Source organism: Argentina silus, assembly GCF_951799395.1.
Source record: "Argentina silus genome assembly, chromosome: 1".
NCBI lineage: Eukaryota > Metazoa > Chordata > Actinopteri > Argentiniformes > Argentinidae > Argentina > Argentina silus.
Genome location: NC_139655.1, coordinates 4,986,402 through 5,008,724, shown reverse-complemented (window position 1 = coordinate 5,008,724; position 22,323 = coordinate 4,986,402). Strand labels below are relative to the sequence as shown.

At 42.3% G+C, this 22,323-nt stretch overlaps 2 protein-coding genes across 2 annotated transcripts; one reads left to right on the top strand and one right to left on the bottom strand.

Moving 5' to 3' along the window:
- The first annotated feature begins 4,088 nt into the window (after positions 1–4,088).
- On the top strand, positions 4,089–13,502 carry sh3glb1a (SH3-domain GRB2-like endophilin B1a). The gene is made up of 9 exons (XM_083671789.1): positions 4,089–4,305; positions 4,915–5,056; positions 6,817–6,945; positions 7,465–7,598; positions 8,843–8,935; positions 10,904–10,993; positions 11,174–11,274; positions 11,451–11,676; positions 12,024–13,502. Exons 1-9 carry the CDS (start codon positions 4,243–4,245, stop codon positions 12,129–12,131), a joined length of 1,086 nt encoding a protein of 361 aa, XP_083527915.1. The 5' UTR covers positions 4,089–4,242; the 3' UTR covers positions 12,132–13,502.
- A 4,005-nt stretch (positions 13,503–17,507) lies between these two features.
- Positions 17,508–21,730, bottom strand: nrros (negative regulator of reactive oxygen species). The gene is made up of 3 exons (XM_083673331.1): positions 21,599–21,730; positions 20,208–20,325; positions 17,508–19,594 (listed from the first exon to the last, which is right to left on the bottom strand). Exons 2-3 carry the CDS (start codon positions 20,310–20,312, stop codon positions 17,627–17,629), a joined length of 2,073 nt encoding a protein of 690 aa, XP_083529457.1. The 5' UTR covers positions 20,313–20,325; positions 21,599–21,730; the 3' UTR covers positions 17,508–17,626.
- Between the last annotated feature and the right edge of the window lie 593 nt (positions 21,731–22,323).

Sequence of the window (22,323 nt, the reverse complement as noted above, 5' to 3'; positions counted from 1 at the left end):
GAGGCAAGGAGAGACACACAGATGAGAGGAGAGGAAGTGCATTTTTCCATGTCTCTGATTCGGACCAGCTTCCTTACCTACTCCAGGGCTATAAACATCACCACAGTCTCAAGTGTGATGTCTTGAATGTTCCATACTACCCCTCATCTGCCTGCTTGAAACCACCCACCCATCCCAAGGCCCACTGCTAGTAAGTGCATCTGTAATACCCATCATGTACAGGTTGTCTTGTTGCACTAGTTTTGAGTTAAATAGGAGACATCTTGCAACATGCATTTTATCCACGGATAAAAAAGAAGAAATTGAACCAACATTTTTATCTCTGCAGGCTACCTATATAAAAGAAACAATGATTTAAATATCCCTGATCAGACTTGATAGCTTGGCTAGGTTGATCCCAATCAGACTGATAGTTTCTCTACTGGCTTACAATGACCCTTAATGCTCCATCCATTGTGTTTTGACCAGGGAAGTGTTTGATGTTTTGTGTAAGAGTGATGTTAAAAAATCGACAGGGGTTGACATGCTTGATCCGTATCTCCTGCAGCTCTTTGCCCTTTTAATAGCTGAACCACTGACTCATATTTTGAACATGACTCTTGTCTCTGGTACTATTCCCAAAGTGTGGAAGGCAGCCAGTGTATTCCCTCTTCATTGGGTTGGAGGGGTGATCCCAGTGATGTGAATAATTAATACCCTATCTCAAGGTTTTCTTGCTTAATGCACCAGTCAGGTTTTATGTCTGGACATAGCACCATCTCTGCTGCTTCCCTAGCTTGCTACTTTTAATGTCCCACGAGTGTCTACAGAATTGGGAAAAACTGTTTTTAGCTACTGTGCTCCTCAGCCATGGATTGTTCAAATTCAAAATAATAACGTTCCTGTATCTACTGAATCAAGGAGAGTATATACACCACTGAGCTTCAAATAAGAAGAAAAGAAAACAGTATTTATATACAGGTTTCCAATGATGAAAGCATAACAAGGGGCTTCCCTTTCCTGCCCCTGTAGCGACGGTCTCCGGCCTTTATCAGCTGTGTGGCAGGAGGCCTCTGCTGAGCCAGCACGTCAGGGAGGAGAAGGCCCCGTCCAGAACCTGACTCCACCAAGCACCGTAAAAGATGAAAGAGGAAACAGCAGGGCCGATTAGAGCCCAGGCACACCTAAGAAACAGAGCTCTCTCTAGATTATACTGTATGTGACATTTTCAGCTCGCTCACTGTCTTATTGCTTTGTCTACTGTAGAGGTATCACAGTGGGAAAGGGATAATAAGGTTTGTTGTTGCCTATTTGAACACCTTGTTAAATTCACCTCATGTTCCTAAGTACTGCCTCTAAATCTACATAATCTACATGATCCCTTAACTATATGAAATCAACTCATTAAATTTAGCCCGAAACCAAACAAGGCAACACCAAGTGGAATCTCAGGGCAAATCTGACCCCTGGTGGCAATACATTTTGTGAATAAATCAGTGACAGAGCAGATTACATTAAACCCTGTGTATGAGCAATTAGAAAATAGATTAATATAACCTTTCCATACTTTCCTAAATCCTAACCATCGACAATATCAGAGCCTTTCCAAATCATTATTTTGGTGTTGAAGTGTGTGTGTGTGTGTGTGTGTGTGTGTGTGTGTGTGTGTGTGTGTGTGTGTGTGTGTGTGTGTGTGTGTGTTTTAAACAACAGGATATAGGTCATATGTAGAGCACAGAAATGTTGTCCACCCAAGATGCGGATGGGATGTGAATATTTTAAAATCAGGAAGAACAAGATAAACAGGATGAAATGCTGACACACACTAATATTAAAGGTACAACATGTAACCTTCACGCTTTCTGGTTGTAATGACAATGTTTAATCGGTAGTGATCAGGGAATGAGATCCCTTGAAAGAAATATTTCATTTACAAACTGTTTGAACTGAACTTTACCTCGGTGACAGATTTCCAACAGACTTACGCATATCTCCTTAAACACTCTTGCTCTCAATGATAAAATACTCACTAGGGTTAAGGTTAGATTTAGGGCTAGGGTTAGAGGTAGAGTTAGGGTTAGGGCTAGATTTAGGGCTAGGTTTAGAGGTAGAGTTAGGGTTAAGGCTAGGGTTAGGGCTAGGTTTAGAGGTCGAGTTAGGGTTAGGGCTAGATTTAGGGCTAGGTTTAGAGGTAGAGTTAGGGTTAAGGCTAGAGTTAGGGCTAGGTTTAGAGGTAGAGTTAGGGTTAAGGCTAGGGTTAGGGCTAGGTTTAGAGGTAGAGTTAGGGTTAAGGCTAGAGTTAGGGCTAGGTTTAGAGGTAGAGTTAGGGTTAAGGCTAGAGTTAGGGCTAGGTTTAGAGGCAGAGTTAGGGTACATATGTATATGTTCAAGTGAAGTGGTTTCGTAAAAATGTAGCCTAACTTCCGGTTCCAGCCAAAAAATAAACATTAATTTTCCCATCAGAATGTTTAAAGTTTAACAGCTAATATAAGCGTTGTGTAACATGTAGTAGACCACAGAGGGTTCCCTCAGCATCCATTTGCGAAGTCTGTGGAAAAGTAAGGACTGGGCTGTTTTTTCAATGCTGGAAAACAATAGGAACGTTTGAGTTTTACTCGTGTTTGCACCTTGTCCTTATTGGTTTTAGCTTAACGTGTGTAATGTCTAGGGTCTTACGATCTCTTCGCCGTATAGAAAAAAAAACATGTTAGCCTGTATTTGTTAAAATATTTTTTTTTAGGGAGAGTGACTGCTACGCACATGCGCAGTCTGACGAGAGCCTCTGCCCTCGTCAATAATTGCCGATACGCATGAATAAAAACATTCGTGACACCATTTAAAATGACTTCCTACATACTTGCACTTCCTCGGTCAGCTACTTTCACAAATTGATATTACAAAATATGAACCTATCACTGACAAATCTTTCTGCGCACGTCTGCAGTGGCTACCTAGTTTTCGGGGTGGATAATGGCACAGAAATAAGAAGTGCCAGAGGGTTCACTCGGTATCCATTTCCGTCTGCAGTCTGTAAAAATACTGGGCCATATTTGTTTTTGTAGCTGCGCATTGTCCTTTTTGATTTTAGCTAAACGTGTGTAATATCCAGGGTCTTATGATATTTCACAGAGCGGAGCATGTTAGCCCGCCAATCAGCAAAAAATTAAAAATAAAAATTTAGGAGAGTGACGTAGTTTCCGGGATGGACAACGGCTATCATTGGATTTCGAGCCACTCAACTATCTTCTAATTATAACACAATTTTTGACGAAGACTTAAAGTTGTCATACGTCTCTGATTAAATAGTGTTTGGTTCGTGGATGAATCCGGCCAGGTCTGCTTATTTTATCACAGACTGCGGACGGAAACGGATGCCGAGTGAGCCCTCTGGCTCCGCCGATGTCTGTGCTGTGTCTCATTAATGGCGTGTTTGAAAGGTTACATTTTTAGCAGTTTCCGACCAGCGCAGATCAGAGCCTTTCAATATCTGCTGCATGATGCTTACATTTCTTCGAGTTGCTAAACAAATTCGGCTGTTTGATATTTACGAGATCGAGGCTTACGCAGTTTTTAGAGCGAGGCACAGCCAGTGGATCCCCGCAATTACTTCTCACAAACAACAACAAAGTGCCTTCATTATGGGAGGCATGATGGCCAATCATGAATGTTTTCTTTACACATCTGTACCTGAGTCAGGAAAAGCCCTGTATGCCGCGATGTGTAGACTGTGGTAGGATATACATCATTATGGTATTTTAGACATCTATTGATTGCACAAATATGTTCAGTTTATGGTTGTGTTGTAGTGATTATTCAAAGTGAATTAATAAGATGTTTCATTGAGGATTTCAATAGCCGTCATGTGGTCACCGCCATGTTTTCAAGCACTGCAGTCAGAATTGCACAAGTCAAACAAGCCATTAATTAGTGTGCTTGCTTCAGCAAAATTATGGTTCAGTGAAACAGATACTTTAATTCTGTAATCGTTGCTCATAATGACCAGAAGGTGTCACCGACGAGCAGTGTTTTGTTCGTCGAGGCCTGCTCTGTTTCGTTCGTTGCTTCGGAAAGCCTCGCCTGACTCCACCTAGCAAACTCCCTGGCAGGCAATAAACTGTGGGTGGGACTGTCCACTCACAGCAACTTTTTGTCAAAAATCAACACACGAGAAACGTACATTGTTGTTTGAGTGACACTTATATGTATGGATAAGTGTTTGCTATCTTTCGAGGTGTATTTTACTTTTTAAAATCCTAACTAAACATGGATTTCAACGTCAAAAGATTAGCAGCAGACGCCGGTACTTTTCTCAGTCGTGCTGTACAAGTAAGTTGGTTTTCTACAGATGTAATAGTTGACATTCAGCGAACAGTAGCATGAAAACGAGCAGGCTAATGTTGTCGATATGGTGATCTTTGTAATTTGTGATGGCACGGTATTATTTGATGATCAACAGTCACTACTTACTATTACAACTGACAGCAAAGTGACGCCTGAACTTTGTTTGGGAAAATCCGGTGCTTGCTCAGGCCTGGATGCATAGCTGCGACTAGCTAGATAGCTAAGTTAGCATGCAGCTTACAGCGATTAGCTTGCTGAAGTGGCAGGAAAAAGTCGTGTCACGAGATTTTAGCGTAGATGAACCAAGCCAACTATGCTGATAACCAGCATGCCAAAGAACTACCGAGCTATCTTCATCACGAAGTTTAAGAAACGCTAGCTCAGCACATCCGGTTTGGCCCTAGGACTGAGCAGTGGCTGTGGAGCAAATAGTGAGACCTAGCCACGTTAGTACCTAATGATCTTCACATTCACATTGAGGAGACTGCCAAGTAAAACAAATTAATACTGTATCGAGTCACTTTCTTGGTACATTGTGCAATCTGTGCTATTTCATTGATTCCCCCCCCCCCCCCCTTTTCATTTCAACCCCAGTTCACAGAGGAGAAGCTTGGGCAGGCTGAAAAGACTGAGTTAGATGCCCATTTGGAGAACCTTTTGACCAGAGCTGAGTGCACCAAGCAATGGACGGAGAGGATCATGAAGCAAACAGAGGTTCTACTTCAGCCAAACCCAAGTAAGACTGCACTCATTGGACTAGTATTTGACTAAGCCCACTTAATTTCTGTTCATTTTATGGACTCACATCACCTGAAATCAAATATCATTTTATTTAGAAAGTCTCCACAGATGGAACAGACCCAATGCCTTGTTTGAATACTCATAAAGTGAACCCATTCCTTCCTATTTGCTAAAATCACTGATCTGACATGACTTGATTTGTTAAAGCAATGCAGTGAATTGCTGACTTTAAAGCCAATCTGGTTAGATCAGTGATTACATCAAAGAAAAGAGGAAGCAGTGATGTCCTGTGTTTCGAAAGTATTCAAACAGGATTCAAGTTTAAATCCAGAGTTGACAAAAGCATGAAGGGGAGCAAAAGTGACAGCTGTGTCTTGACGGGGTCATTTTTAGTTCGATACATGGCCAAGTCTCAGACTCTGATCTGTCCATAGGACTGCATAGCGGAGGATGCTGTAGTTGCTCATCCAGCTTTAAGGAAACTGCTGAGATTCACATTATGTAAAATTCGTCAATCATTGTTGTTTGGTTTGCCTGTTAGAATTTGATGATTCTGCCATTTCTCATTTCCTGTGTCTCGCTTGACTGTTAATGTAAATTCCTTCTTTTTGTTTTAACTTTTCCCCCCACAATCAAAATCAATGTTGAACTTTTTAACTCAGAGGCTGATAGACCTACAAGACACCGCTATGTTGTGTTTTGGCTTCTCACTTCTCAGTCAGCTATAGATGATCCCTGGGAAACAGGTTCACCCTAGATGTTGAACAAATCCATTAGCCTACTAATTCCTGGCCTTGACTGTGCATGCACACAATGAGAGTAATTCATGATACCTACAGTTTTTACATTCCCCAACAGTAGCCTATAAATTCACCTCTCAGGATTTGGATTGATTACTCAGGATGTTGACAACACACAGACTTAAGTGAACTCAGTAAATGGTTCCTGTTTACCTCGGCTGTGGGTTTGGGTTACCAGCAGCAAATGTTTCTTGATTTCCTGATTCCTGTGAACCGATATGAGAACAACCTGGTGCCTGTTACAAGAACAACCTGGCTACGTTGTTCATCATGTGTACTTCTAAGTATTCACTGTTAAACAGCAGTTTGGTGTCTGTATGGCTGTAAGCTCAGCTGTGGACCCGTCTCTGAGCACACATCACACCGTGGTGCCACATTGCTCAGTCTTCTACAGTACTATCACAGCTAGGGGCAAGGCAGACACACACACACACACAAAACAGATGATCTACACAGGCCTACTCAAACAATAACTTACTGGTTATAACTGGTAACACAGTTATCCTATAGAGAGGATATCATTCAAGAAAGTGCCCATTTTTTCAGCAAGGCTATATAAAAAATGATCAATGCATCTGTTTAATCAATGGTAATTTTATATTACACTCATGCAAGCAATGGTAAGGCCTTACTTTGATGGTATGGCCTTACTTTGATGGTCATAGATTGTTCTAGAATTGGCTAGTGGCTACCTATTACTTTCTTATGCTCTTGGCCTGACTTCTGTGTGATGCAATAGGCTACATTTGATAACTAATGAATTTATTATCTGAACTCTAGAAACCTCAGAGGATTGCCTGCAGTCTGGGATAGGCCTACTAACTGGATGTGTAGCCAATGGCTAGATACACTCTGTGATGCTCATGTTGTATGGTCACACAGCACAAGGTTGCTTAGTGGTTTCTTGTGACTCTCTCCCCTTTCCCTAATTGAGTTTTCCTCTTACAATTTGCAGATGTCAGAATAGAGGAATTCCTGTACGAGAAACTGGAGAAAAAAGTCCCCACAAGGATGAACAACCATGAGTTGCTGGGCCAGTCTATGATTGAGTCTGGAAATGAGTTTGGCCCTGGAACTGCATATGGTGAGTGTACAGTAGAATGACATTTACATTTTTGACATTTAGCAGACGCTTTTATCCAAAGCGACTTACTAGTGATTCACTAGTAAGTGAATCCTCTATACATCAGTCATCATAAGAAAAACACATTTAGGCTAGGACCAGGGGCCATTGGCAGTCACAATGCTAGAAGAAGGAAGGATCCTGAAAGTTCTTTCTTTTTCCTTTTTTAATTTACATTTAGCATGGGAGGTCTACATTTAGGACTATGCAACACACTCACAAGTGATAAGTAACTCAACACTTCATAATCCTTTCTGAATGGCAAGTTGGTCGATATGCAAGTTGCAATGTCATGGTAATGTCTTGTCAACTAGCAGTTTCTTGACACAAGCTGATATGATGGACGACTTACTGTATGGGGGCATTACTTTAGAATGCCCGAGTGTGGTTATCTCAGAATGGTTGCAGCTATAATGTCCAGCATCTTTGCTTGTGTTGTCATTCAAGTCTGTGTTTGACCCCCGTCCACTGTCCCTGCAGGAAATGCACTCATAAAATGTGGGGAGACAGAGAAGCAGATTGGAGGAGCGGAGAGGGAGTTCATCCAGAGCTCGGCCATCAACTTCCTGACACCTTTCAGGAACTTTCTAGAAGGCGACTTTAAAACCATCCTGGTGAGTAACAGCAGGGAAATCATCCAGACTGCGTAGCCCTCCTCATCTGAAAATGAACAACACTCTGTGTTTCTAGCAGGAAGTCACAGCGACATTTACCAAAGATATTTGTAGAAAATAAAGATGTGAACAACGAGAGGCACGCAATACAGGCGTTGATCGTCTCCTCTTGTTTCTCGAACATCTCGGTTTTGTAATTATCTCTGATCACGTCACCCCGCTCTTTTCCCATTGATGTAATTTTTTATATATATATTTATTTTTAGGGCATTTCTGCTTTATTGGGATAGAGACTAGTGTAGAGATTGACGGGAAGGATGGGGGAGAGAGAGAGGAGGGATGACATGCACTCACTAAGCACCCCAGAGTCTACCTTTTTTTAAGGGGGTTTCACACAGGAGCAGCAGCAGCCGCTACGGGGTCCATTCACGCTCAGTGGTGGGAGGTGGAGGAACACTGAGGGTTCCCTGAGTCACATGAACAAGAACACTTCCATTTTCAGAGTGGTGCCTCTTCCGTTGTTCACAGATGAGTAGGAGGTGCTACAGAGCGGCTGCCTTCTTTCCCGCCATAGCTAGCATGGAGGAGAAACGGATCGGAAACCCCTCCACCCTCGCCGCTACAGTCTGCTCGTCTGAAAAGGCCTTTTAACTGAAATGTTGTAGAAGATACCGTTTACGTTAAGGGGCCAGTAAACAAATGTATGGCTTTAAAGCAGTATGGCAATTCGAAAAAAACAACAAATGTCTTAGGCCGTACCGTGTACGTATGTCAACAAATGTCTTAGGCCGTACCGTGTACGTACGTCCTCTGGTAAAAGAGAGTTAATCTGAAGATGCTGCTCCCCATGTGACGTCTAATTGGCTCAGCAGATATAATCACCAGTCATCAGACCTTATTGGATGCTTTCATCTCATTGTTCCCCAGCAAGTCATCATGCAGTATTTTGGAATAACATTCTTACATTCTTGTTTTATCTGTGCTACTAAAGTAGTTAATTTCCTCCTGTATTGGTAAGACGTTTAGTCAATTGTCCAAATTGCATTGTGACTGTGTCGCACATTACTTAGAGCTTGTTGGTGTGATACAATTGTCTACAATTCCTGTAGGTATTAACAATAGCGTGCAAGATCAGAAAAAAAAACGGTTATATTCTATCAAGACTAAACTTCCCTTTCGAATGTCACAGTGCAGCTTATGTGATGATTATCTGTTTGGTGTGTTTTCTTTATGTTTGTGTTCAGAAAGAACGGAAGCTCTTGCAGGTCAAGCGCTTGGATCTGGACGCGGCAAAAACCAGGCTAAAGAAAGCAAGAGTCGCTGATGCGAGAGCAGTTGTGAGTATTTGCTGTCACTTGATTCAAAACTCACAGGCCTGCTGTTGGTTATTCAACAACATTAGTTGTTTTCGTCATGTTCCTTTCCTTGCCAAAAAAGTTGTCAGTGACCTCTCTTGTAAGAAGAGCAAAAGTGATTTGGGCGTTGTCCGTTATCCCGCTACAAGTCACAAGTTGTGGCCTTAGTTACACAACATTGGCCCACACTTTAACCCCTTAGGTTCAACACACAATCACAAGGCCAGCTATGGGAAGCTTGAGTTCCTATTTATGTGGAGCTCATTTGCCTTTTTCTTTACTGTGCATCCCTTTCCTTCTCTCTCCCTCAGTCCTTTCTTCCTCTCCTCCCATGTCTTCATCCTCTTTAGCCTTTTCATACATGTTCTCTGCCAGGAAGTTGCTGGCTACGCTGCCAGTACTGCTACATGTTCAGTTTCGTGCATGTCACATGACTGAAGGTTTGTTGCCGTTTAATCCAGAGTGACAGTTGGCATTACTGTGATGTTAGCTGTATCAGGCTAACCATAGTGGAATAACCTATGCATAACTACCATGTCCATGCAGTTAAACCATACTACTGTGTGCAGAGTAATTCCACTAGTTATTCCACTATAGTTCCTCAGATACAGTACGTTCGCTTTAACGTTAACTGTTGCCCTATCAGGTGTTGTGACTGTAGGTCTGCTTTCTCTTGTGGTTGAGGCAGTTAGGCCCCATTGAGGGCTAAACAAGGTCATAATAAGCTAAACTAAACTCACCTGCTGGTGCATCGTGGTTTTCCATGGCCTGAGTTCCCCTCAGCCTTGTTGGGAGTTGGACTGATATGTCATCAGGACTCATAATCTTCTTTAGAGGATTCCAGTGTTGACCCAACAGATGCAGTACAGTACATTACTGAACCATTGGCTTACACTGAACTTTTAGGGACTTTCAAAACTGTAAATGGTGAAACTCCTCTTAATGGTTACCAGCTGAACAAAAGACATTTTGAGAGCATAATGTGTTTATTTTTGTACTGTATGTGGCCCTACATTCACTCGGCTGTATCCGCTAAAGAATGTCACACACAGCAAGAGAAGGCAGCTTGATATTTGTTATGAAATATGTTGTGTAGTAGAGCTTGTGTCTGTGCTGTGACGTGTATGAATGAGTTGTGTAAAATATCTAACAGACATACACAAGCTCAGAAGAGTCTTTTTGTGTGTTATGTTATGACTTCCAGGATTATGCATGGCATAATCTGATTTGTGAGTGTTAATGAGTGTTGTGGTGATTATGACATTGTTCTGCCATGTACACACACAAAGGATATGTAGTGTTGGCTGCTGTGTAAGACCAGCTGTGGCTTTAATAACTGTCACTATTTTCAAACGCAAACAAGCAGATGTGACCAGAGGAAGTGACAACGGTGAGTGGAATGTTGGGCCATCTTTAAACTGAGCACAGCAGCCTTCTAAGTTAAGCAGCTGCTGCTGTCTCTGTGTCTCTCTCCTCTATCTACTGTCTTCTCTTTCTCTCTCTCTCTCTCTCTCCCCATCTTGAACAATGGTGAAAATCTGGAAGGAACGGAAGGCCCCAATTGAAAATATCACAGTCACCATCAGTCCATGTTTACTGAGCCTTTCCTCCTCTCGGTGCTTGACTCAAGTCAACGATTGTTCTCTGTGTAATGTTTCTTTGAGTCGTTAAGGGACAGGATTCATGAGGCACAATGAGAAGCAAAGGCTACCCTTGTTTCACTTGATGCTTAAACTTGGCTCTTGTGATTTACAAACTGTAGTTTCACTACATTATTTGTACATGCGTTATTTCAGTGGGCTATATGCCTAATGTTAATCTCTGAGTCTCTTGTCTTTCTAAACTCCATAACAGTAAAAGGACACTGTGTAGTGTTGGTGTTTGTCTCCTGAGCATGGTGAGTGTGTATTTTCCATGTCTGACAATGTGTGTCTGTCCCCCCCCTCTCAGGCAGAGCAGGACCTGAGGATGACGCAGAGTGAGTTTGACAGACAGGCTGAGATCACCAGGCTCCTCTTGGAGGGCGTGAGCAGCACCCATGTAAGCCCCCACCCACCTACGACCTCATGACCAAACGAACCCTAAAGGGTCACCTTGCAGCGTCTTTGACTCCAATAGTATTCTAGAGCGGTCATTTATTCTGATCTTTGACATGTCTCTTGTCTTTATCTCTGTCCCTATTTCTCCCACCCCCTCTTTCCCCTCCCCTCTGCTCCATAGGCACACCACCTCCGCTGCTTGAATGACTTTGTGGAGGCCCAGACTACATACTATGCACAGTGTTACCAGTACATGACGGACCTCCAAAAGCAGCTGGGGAGGTAAGCTGCTTTTTCTTTTTTTTTCCTTTTTTTTCCTTTTTTTTTTTTAAACTGTTGCATGTGGGCTTCTTCAATGTTGTGAGTGACTATCCCTATCCCTGTTGTGTTTTTAATACTGCTTTAAACTGTTGTCAGCCCTGCATTTAACTGTGGTCTGGTCCCCTCCCCTCCACCAGCTTCCCCTCCACGTTCTCCTCCAACAACAACCAGTCATCGGTCAGCTCCGGGGCCAGTATCTCCGTGCCTACCATCCCCCTGTCTGCCTCCCTGCCCAGCCCCTCTCTAGGCCGAGGCTCTGCGGGCTTCAGTGAGCTGAGGAGCTCCAGTGGCAGCCGCAAGGCCCGCGTCCTCTACGACTACGACGCCGCCGGCAGCAGTGAGCTCTCCTTGCTCGCAGACGAGGTGGGCGACATCAGGGCTTCTGTTTCTCTTCGTTCGATCGCATGTCACACGTTTTTAACACCAGTAATTTTTCAGTCACCTACTCGCACGGGGGGGGGGGGGGCTACTACATCATTCATGGGGGACAACATGTACTGTACACTTGTTTTATTGCTCTCTCTCTCTCGCCCGCCCTCCCTCGCCTCCTCAGTCTCTCTGGACCCTCTACAGCAGGGGTGCCCACACTTTTTCGATCGTAATCGACGTATTGGGCACCCCTGCTCTACAGTGTAAGATGATGAGTTTGGGTTGCCATTGGTGTAACTGACTGAGAGGGGTTTGTGTTTTTGTCTTCCTCCCTGTCCCAGGTCATCATGGTGAGCAGCGTCCCAGGCATGGACTCTGATTGGCTGATGGGCGAGCGGGGAAACCAGAAGGGAAAAGTGCCAATCACCTATCTGGAGTTGCTAAACTGAGCACTGTGGGAGAGAGAATCTCCAGGGCCCTGAAATAAGCAACAAACCCCAGTGTAATCCAGCTGTGATCTCATATTTATATCCTGTATCAAGGGTTGGGGGTCATAACCATTTGGATTCAGTCAATTCCATGAATTCCATTCATGCATATTAGTAGCTAATGAGAGATTTTTCGATTTATAAACTGAATTGTGTTTTGATACAAGCATCGGAATTTAGTGACTGAATTGAAATGGAATTGACCCTATCCCTGTTGTGTATGCAACTATGTTTATAAAAGCCGCTTCCATGCCTATTTTTTTCCCAATGCAATCTACAATATGTGCCAGAATCTCTCTCTAACCTTCCATTTTTACAAAAGAACCTGTTTGTTTACAATATACCTAACTCAGATGGTGGTGTTTAAGTGCTTTTGTTGTGATTTTTCTCACTGCCAACAATAGTCCAGTTTGTTATATGAATGAAATTACTAGACATTGTCTTTTTAATATTTGCAAAAAAAGCACTTGAATTATAAATAAGAAGACTGATTAAAGATGTTTTTAAGTCTTATTTTATAGTTCATAAGATTATGATGAGATGGCCATTTGGTCATCATATGCATTTATTTACTGGTTGCTGTTGAAAGTGCCATATGTGAACTTGATTGCCTTCCTACATGGAAGCCTTAGAGATGACTAAATCAGAATGGGAAATGTCCTAAATTACATTAAGGGTTGCCTGGCTAGATGAGTCACGCTTTAGAATACTGTCTGATGAGGTGCCTATGAGGATATATCTCTGATGTATAGTTGAGTCAAATTATAAAACCTTTGTTGATATAAATGCCTTAACTGTAGCTAACCAGTAAGTACTCGGCATGAAAAAGCATTTCAGAATAATCTTTGTTGATATTGACCCCTAATTAGTCTTTAAAGTAGATTAATTGAGAATTAGGGACCAACATTTCCATAGTCAACATTACTTTCGAATAGCACATTGACTGTAGAGAAGTCATTTTGTTTCTCCACACTCAAGCAGCTGTTTTTGGAGTAGTGCTTAGTTGCAATGATTTGACGCATGCAGTACATTTATATGGGCTCTCCTCTGTGCCTTCTGGTTAAGTAGGCCTTATGTTTACTTGGATGGGTAACAGTGCCTTAAAATGTAAAGCAAGAGATGGTCTTAATTTTCCAGTACTAACATTTGGTGTGTTTCCAGTTTCCCTAATTCCCTGTCCTCAGCCCTGTCCACATACACTCGATTTTTTCACTTCATTGGGGGATTAAAAGTATATTATGGCTTATTGCTGCTTATTGTTATTTGTTTAACTGTTATCATAGAATTGTCAAGAATATATGCAATATGATGTAATAAAGTGAGAAAAGATTGCTCAATGTGTTTATTTTTGTCATTGAAATGTATTTTTTATAGATATAGATATATATCTATATCTATATACTAATCTATATACACCTTGGATGAACATGTGAGGATAAAGCAGGTAGTCCCTGTAATTGGCCAGTAGAGGTCAGGCCTGTAATGTGATGCTCATAGTAATCTCGTTACCAATCAGAGCTCATGAGATGAATAGTAATTATCAATTACAGCTCAACTATATAAACCATTTGGGACTACAGATTAAGCTACAGATTCAAATTCCTCTTCTATGAAGTAACACTTAACATATGTGAAGATGTTTAAGATATTTCAGTTAAACTGTCAAATGTGTGTATTTTCCCATGACTCACTGTAGCCCTGCTCGTGTGCGTGAACGTGATGCTATCCTCCAATCCCAAATGTCAGCACTATGCACCTGTGGACACCTGAGAGGTTCGATGATGAAAGTGATATGCCAAGGTCAAGCTACTACCATTCCCTTTCACCCATCAAATCCTCTCAGACCTCCACAAGTGCCTGAGGGGTGAGGTCAAGAGGATGATTGTGGATGTGTTGTGATACAGACAGTCCTGCCAGTGTTTGAGTTATAATATTATAATAATAATACATGCCATTTAGCTGACACTTTTATCCGAAGCAACTTACATTGCAGTGAGTGTATGCGTTTTTCAGTATATATGGTCCCAGCAGGAATCAAACCCACAACCTAAGCATTGTTAGCACCACGCTCTACCAACTGAGCCACAGAGGACCACTAGTTCAGGGAGTAAAGTGTTAAGTGGAAGTGGTGCTCAGTGAGCAGCCTGTTGACTTCCTGTGCTGCTGTCCGTTAGTCAGGCTCACATGCTGACAGGCCCAGTGCAGTTCCTTCTCAAAAATATGAACATGCACACAACACAGGGGTCCACACACGCCAGCTTCCGCCCACACAGAAACACACATAGAATTACTTACAACCTGGGCTCGTTCACACATAAATGAAACTATTGCATTCTTTGTGTTATAGCCATGGATCTGTTCACGGTGTAGACAGTGATGGCTGCATCTGCATAATGAACAAGAATAATCTGTGATTGGGTTGCATTATGTTGAACATAACTCCCTTCTAAAATTTGCGTAAAAAGATATTGGATTATTGTCTGTTGTTGTGGATTTCACTGGAGAACATCATTCCATGATCTTTCCAATACATTCTAAAAGTGTATCAACCCGTTCATCTTCATAAGCAAACGTATGTTAAAGCGTATCTTACATTCCAAGAAGTCATCATCATAGATAACTAGATTTCACAACTCTTATTCAACTGTTGTCTCTGTATCTCACAAACTGTAACAGCACACTTCCTTTTATCATAAACTCTGACAATGCATCAATCATTGTCATTCCTGTGTTGCTGTTCAAATGATGGAGAGGATATACAAGTAATTTGCCACCACAAACTGCTTTGCAGGGTGCCTGGTGCCCTGCGTAAGTAATGGGACAGTGGAGCATTTTTTCTTCTTTTGGCTCTATACTCCAAACAATTACTATGAGGTGAGCTTATTTCTCAGCTTATTGGGTTTTCTGGACATGTTGCCATGAAGACATTACAAAACTTTTTAGATATAGTCGGTCACCATAAGTGATAAGGGACACATTAATCAAATCAAATAAGCTGTTAAACATAAACATGTTTAGTGTTTGGTCGACAATCCTTTGTATGCAATAACTACCTGAAGTTTGCAACACATTGATCTCTGGTGATGCTCTGTCAGGTACTGTCTGTACTGCAGCCATCTTTTGTTGTTGTTTGTTTTGAGGACGTTTTGCCTTAAGTCTCCTCTACAGCAAATTAAATGCATGTTCAATAGGATTTAAATCTCGAGATCGACTTGGCCAGTCAACAACTTTCCTCTTTTTGGCCCTGAAAAACTCCCTCGTTGCTATGGCAGTATGTTTTGTGTCAATGTCCTGCTGTATGATGAAGCGTCGTCCAATGAGTTGCTTGTACTTCAGCAGACAAGATGTTTCTGTACACTTCAGAATTTATCCTGCTGCTGTTGTCAGCAGTTACATCATCATTGAAGCCAGTTCCAGTGGAAGCCATACATGCCCAAGCCATAACACCCCCTCCACCATAATTCACAGATGAGGTGGTATGCAGTGGATATTGGGCAGTTCCTTCTCCACACTTTACTCTTGCCATCACTCTGGTACATGTTAATCTTGTCCACAAGACCTTTTTCCATAACTCTGCAGGTTCTTTTAGGTACTTTTTAACAAACCGTAACCTGGCCATCCTGTTTATGTGCATACCTAGTGGATTGCAGCTTGTGCTGTAGCCTCATAGTGGCTGGTGACATATTCTCAGCTGGCGACTTTTCTTTCCTTTTAATGGTGTTCCAAACTGTTGATTTTGGTAGGTTTTAGGTAAGTTTAAGATTTTGGCTATGTTTCTGATTGATTTCTTTCTCATATTTCAGCCTCATAGTGGCTTCCCTGACTTCCATTGACGTCTCTTTGGTCCTCATGTTGACAGACACCAATAGCAGAATCCAAAGCAGAAACCCCTGTCAAGCTAATTGCCCCATTACTTTTGGTACCCTAAAATAGGGGCACTATGCAGAAAAAGTGTTGTAATTTCTGAATGGTTAAACCAATATACAAATACCATCAACTAAAAACTGAGAACATCAGATTTAACCTCATACTAATGTACATACTTGATTTCAAATCCTAACTTTTGGAATGTAGAGTCAAAGAAGAAAAAATGCTTCAGTGTTCCATTACTTACGCAGAGTTCCCAAATCATTCTCATAGTAAATAATGGTTATTCTGTTTTCACTGACAGGTGCTTAACTAACTACATTGACACACACTTTTTATAAACCAAAACCAATAACCTGTGTAGCCAAACGTGTGCAAAGAGTCAGCCTTTAAATGTAGCTCGAGCCCCAGGCTTCTGAGAGGCCTCCACGGTTTCTCTTTTTCTCTCTGTTCCAACCACCATGACCCAGAGCATCACCACAGCGGTATTCTGGTTAGCCTACACTCTGGTTAACGGCTGCACACTCTGCCTTCCACAACTCCATAGAACCCTCCGGCACCCGGCCAGCCCTGCCATTCTAAGGGTCTGTACCCACACACACACACACACACACACACACACACACACACACACACACACACACACACACACACACACACACACACACACACACACACACACACACACACACACACACACACACACACACACACACACACACACATCACAATACCCCCTATCCAAACCGGGTGCTGTCTAACTGCCATATTTGTTGCTAACCAGGTACCTTGAGGTACCTTGTGTGGCTCACCACTAGAAACCTATATTCTGTTAAAGTGTGTACAATTGGTTAATGTTGGCTGCTGATAGGTCACTGCAGACTGCCATGTTAAATGTGAAAGGTGTTGCTAGTTTTATCTTGTTCTCCCCACACTTTGATCCTGAATAAGAGAGACATACAGTGTGTGGAAAAACTAGAGATGAACCTGAATGTGACCAGGGTTTCAGCTACCTAAGTCAAGAGGGAAACCGCAAACCCCTCCTCCCTCAGATACAAAACTGGGCAGTTGCAGCAGATCTCAGCAAAACAGGAAATTTCATGTTTCCTCTGCTGCTTTTAGCAACAGTTTGCATCACACTACTTCTGCATACACACACACACACACGCACACACACACACACACACACACACACACACACACACACACGCACACATGCACGCACGCACACGCACACACCGCACACACACAGGCAGATACACCAGTGCGCCACAAGACACATGAGCTAAGCCACATTCTCACATCAGGCCTCCTGAGACAGATGGTGAGAACCACACATTGCTCAGAATGTGAAATTAATGACCTACACACCATGTCAGCACATCAATTTACAGGTACCATCAACTATCACTTGCATTCAGAGTATGACATTGCCCGTAATAAAAATTGTAAATGTGAGCATGACTGATTTATTCATGATTAGATGGTATCAACATGTACAGCTGCCAAAACGTTCTATATTAGCACATTAACCTGAATCAGGCTTTATCATTTGGCCTCTGCTATGCAATAAGTATGTGTTGTATGTATCAATATGGGGTGTGCCTCCAGCATTTCTTTTTGATAGTCATGGGTAGAAGTCTGGGCCTAAAGGTGAGGAGGAAGATGACAGAAATGCCAACAAGAGAGAGACACACAGGCACAAAGAGCACAAAGTACCACAAGATTGACTCCTCCACACTGACACCACATAGCAAAGAGTCTAAATGTACCACTCTGTGTGTCCTTTTTGTGAGATCCTGACATGAAATGTCTGCTTGGTCGATGATATTGACTGTCTTTATCCTATCAAACGACCTGTACCAATCCAACTGGCAGCAGTTGAAGGTGTTACCGTTAAGAAACACAGTCTGGAGTTTGGGGGCTAACGCATTAGCCTGACCTGAAGGAATTGTAGTCAGTTGGTTGTCCCTCAAGTCCAGCAGCTGTAGCTCAAGGCTTAGCAGTGAGTCGGGGAGCTGGGTGAGAGAGTTTCCGGAAATGTTCAAGGACTTCAAGTGTTGGAAAGGCGAGAAGTCAAAGTTTTGTAGGCCGGTGTTCCCCAAGCCCAGATGCTGTAATGTTCTACTGAGGCCTATTATTGATCTGGGCTTAATGCTGAGTTCTGGGTTGTTTGACAGTTCCAGGTGTGTTAGGGGCGTCCCTGTGAACGCCGACATCGGAACCCTTCCCAAGTTGCATCCAGCCAGGTGGAGCTGTCTCAGAGAGAAGATATTTCTCCATGTGACACAGTCTGAGTCGCTGTCCCTGCCTGTGCTTTCATACACCTCCTCAGACAGGCACATGCCAACTCTGTTGTAACTCAGATCTACAGAGCTAAGGCTAGGCAGAGAGGAGAACAGCCTAGCAGGTAACCTCTGCAGATCATTCCGGCTCAGGTTAAGATAGGTCAATTTACCTAGCTCCCTCAAAGTACCTTGGTCTGCATGGAGCTCTCTCAGCCTATTGTTGCTCACGTCCAACTCAAACAGACTACCAGGCAGCTTCTCCACAGATAAATCTAAGACCTCCAAACAGTTTGTCTGTACTCTAAGTCTGGACAGAGCTGGCATTTTGCTGATGAACCCTTGGGGGAAGTAGCCCACCTGATTGCCGCTCAGATCTAGCAGGTCTAAAGAGGAGATGTCTCCGTGAAGGCTCTCATTCCACAGTTGAGCCGTGACATTGCTCACCTTGCCCCTCAGGTTGTAGAACTTAACGCTTGTGGTCCAGTTGGGGAAAGCAGCTCCGTCTGCCAGGTGTTCGTAAAAGCTCACCCTGTTGTGGGACAGATAGAGGTTCCGCAGGCGACTATGTGTGGGCAGGAAGGGAAAGAAGAGGAGGTGGTTGTCTGTAAGATCCAGGGTTTCCAGGTGGAACATATCATCGACAGTCTGATTTGCTATGAACCACTCAATGGCGTTGTGGCTGGCGTTGAGCACCACCAGCTGGGTCATCTGGAAGCCGAACAGGCAGGGCAGGTAGTTGAAGGCCAGATTGAGCCTCTGGAGCTTGTTCATATAGTCGAAGGCCCCGTCGATCTCAAACAGCATGTTCCTCTGTAAGTCCAACTCTCTGAGCTGGTGGAGGTCACTGAAGGAGCTCTCGTCCAGTCTCAACAGGAGGTTCCTAGACAGGTTAAGGTACTCTAGAGACGTCATGTTCTGGAGGAGAATGGAGGCCATATCGTCTGTAAGTCTGTTCTCTGAAAGATCCAGAGCTCTAAGTCTAGGGAGTGTAAGCAGGGCCAGGCTAGTTTCTTGGTATCCAACGCTAAGATCGTTATCAGCTAAATTGAGGCTCTCTAACAGAGGCGAGTTGTGAAAGATCTTTGGTCCCACTGTCTTCAAATGGTTGCCTGCACAGCTTAGAGTGCGTAGTGAGGGGTAGAGGGAGAAAGATTCATCCTGTAGGGTCTGAATGTTATTGTGGTTGAGATGGAGTTCTTCTATGTTTTCGTTGAGGCCTCTAGGCACAGATGTGAGCTGTCCATCATTGCAGAGAGCTGTCCTTTGGATCTGTAAAGAGAGTGAAAGAAAGAGAGTTACTACAAAAGCATGTGTGTGTGTGTGTGTGTGTGTGTGTGTGTGTGTGTGTGTGTGTGTGTGTGTGTGTGTGTGTGTGTGTGTGTGTGTGTGTGTGTGTGTGTGAGAGAGACTTTTTTCTTTATGTAGTTAACTGTTGTGGTAAGTTTTTCTCTCTACTCCTCTAACATGACAAAAATATGTTCTCAGAGGCTCTTTTTCTCACAGAGAACCACAAAGACAAGACAGGTACAGCTCAAAGGAACTTTCTATACTTTTTTTTCAAATGAGAATTAAAATATAATTAGAACCTAATTATACTTTCCCATCACTTACAAAGTTTGTTTTAATGAGTGAGTTCTATTGAAGAGGCATAAAAACAAAGATAAGAATGAGAAAAGGTCGTTCTCCTTTTGTGTGTGCCCTGCTAATAACTTGTGAAATAAATCGACAAAATCTTATTTTGCCATGTATATTGATGTTATCATCAATACATGGCAAAGGTAAAACAACAGCAGAATTTTGTCTCAATGTTCTCACATCATGACCGGAAAGTTTAATGTTCTGTTCTTAAGTCAAGGCTCTGAGAGGATGTTTGGGTCCTTACCAGCCTACAGGGGCTGTGGTGCGGGTGGCAGACAGCTGGCAGGAGACTCCACATGGACCAGAGGGTGAGGCAGAGCAGGGTAGGGGTGAGGCCATGGACGAGCATCTTTACATCCTCGCTATGGAAAGGAAGAAGGAGATAAGTTAGACTTAGAGGGCTAGGTTGAGTCTGCACTATGGGCCGGGTCTTTCCTTATAAAGAAAAGCCACAAACGAGACAATGCAACACCAACGCAGTCTCTCACCTAACTAAAGGATATTAAGTAATTGGTACGTATATTCTTGAGAAAATGACAATTTTGGGTTAGGGAATGTACAAATACTGTTATATGAGCCAGCTCATATAACAGCTCATATAACTTAAAGATCAATGTTAGATTTTGCACTGATCAGAGAAATACACAAGATTGGAATGATGCATGTTCCGCAATGCTGTCAGCTCAGCATAACTGAATGATCTACTCTGCCTCTAACGGCCATGCTAATTGGCATTGACCAGAACTTAATGATAGGTGAGACATTTCAAAACAGGATACAGTAGGCCACATATGCTATAACGGTTAAGCTGAATTGTCGATACCTCAAATCCTCTGGACTGAAAAAGATAATTTAACCAAAGACCATCATGTGTTAAATTGTTAAATCATATTAAACATTTAATATGTTAATATTTAGACTGTATAAAGATAAATTATGAAAGGCCCATTCGATAGACAAAAAAGACTCCCAAGATCTGAAGTTCAGTTATGCTACATTTGATAACCAAGGAGTTATTGAGGTCTTTTTGGAGGAAAGGGGTTCTGAATATTCACCTTATAGGCAAGACCAAATAATAGGCTATTACAATTATTTTGGCAATGCTTGGAATAAGAAGGCCAGCATCTACAGCACACATCAAGACTGAGTGTTCATCAGAGTAGCGCGCAAATCAACCTCTATTATTTAATTCCACATTATCTAGGGATTATATTGTTTTAAAATGAAATTCTAAATCCTATAATAATTTACATAACTGTATTATTTTAATAACAATATCACATTATGTAATGATTTAGGTGCAGTTTCATGATGGTTTCCAAACTATTTAATCATGGTTTATTATTTAGCAGTCAGCAGACCCTCAAGTGTTACTAGCCTATATTGTACATGCTATACATGCACCGTTACATTGCCATATTTAGAGTGCATGCATGCCATGACGACCTATTGATCACCGCATTATAAGTATTCCAAAGTAACATCCCCTGACAAGCTTGATCTGTATCACGATACAAAGTTACATTTGGGGTTCTAATGTTCAAGTCATGCACAGAGGATGCAAGTCGCGCTAATGATTACTATACACGCCTCTGAATGAAAAATAACAGCTCGTATAGAAAGTGCATCACTCACGCTGGCGGTTAGGTGCGGGTCTCCCAAGCCGCCGACGGTTGAGCTCCTGACCATATCTTGTGTTTTCGGCTGTGCAGTGAAGCAACGTCGGCCGGTCGTCTCTCGTGTATGGGAGAAAGAGTTCTCTCTTCATTGCAGAGCGGAGCGGTGCCTTTAGCTATTTGCGGAAGCAGGCATGCAACGGAAACCAAGTCACATGGACAACTGAGATCATAAAAGCTCACAAGCTTTCAGGTCAGAATATTGCATGGCACTGATGCCCATTATTTAAAATTGTATTATTTCTCATCAGAACAGACAATCAAATGCAAAAGCAAGCAAGCAATGCATCTGCCAAATTAGTCCAGTCTTGTTTTACATTAAAGTTCAAAACCCTGCTTATAGCCTATCACATGAAAGGTTCTCAAATACATCTGTTTAAAGGCCTACCCCTCATGGTGTTTAGCAATTAGTCTTATAGTATTATTACTATTATTATTATTAATAATAATAATAATAATAATAATAATAATAATAATAATAGTAATCATCATCATCATCATAATCATACTAATAATAATAATAATAATAATAACAATGCATTGTATTTGTATAGCGCTTCTTCACAAACCCAGAGCACTAAAAAACATAACATGGGAACTAACAGTAATGCACACAGCACATATAGCCTAGTTGTTCTTATGTGAAGTATTTCTTTCTTTTTATGTCTATTTTACAATAGTCTA

Coding starts and splice junctions, on each gene's coding strand:
- nrros (XM_083673331.1), bottom strand. CDS start 20,312: ATGCTCGTCCATGGCCTCACCCCTACCCTGCTCTGCCTCACCCTCTGG. Junction 19,595..20,207: donor ACCACAGCCCCTGTAGGCTG/GTAAGGACCCAA, acceptor CTCTCTTTACAG/ATCCAAAGGACAGCTCTCTG.
- sh3glb1a (XM_083671789.1), top strand. CDS start 4,243: ATGGATTTCAACGTCAAAAGATTAGCAGCAGACGCCGGTACTTTTCTC. Junction 7,599..8,842: donor GCGACTTTAAAACCATCCTG/GTGAGTAACAGC, acceptor GTTTGTGTTCAG/AAAGAACGGAAGCTCTTGCA. Junction 10,994..11,173: donor AGGGCGTGAGCAGCACCCAT/GTAAGCCCCCAC, acceptor TCTGCTCCATAG/GCACACCACCTCCGCTGCTT.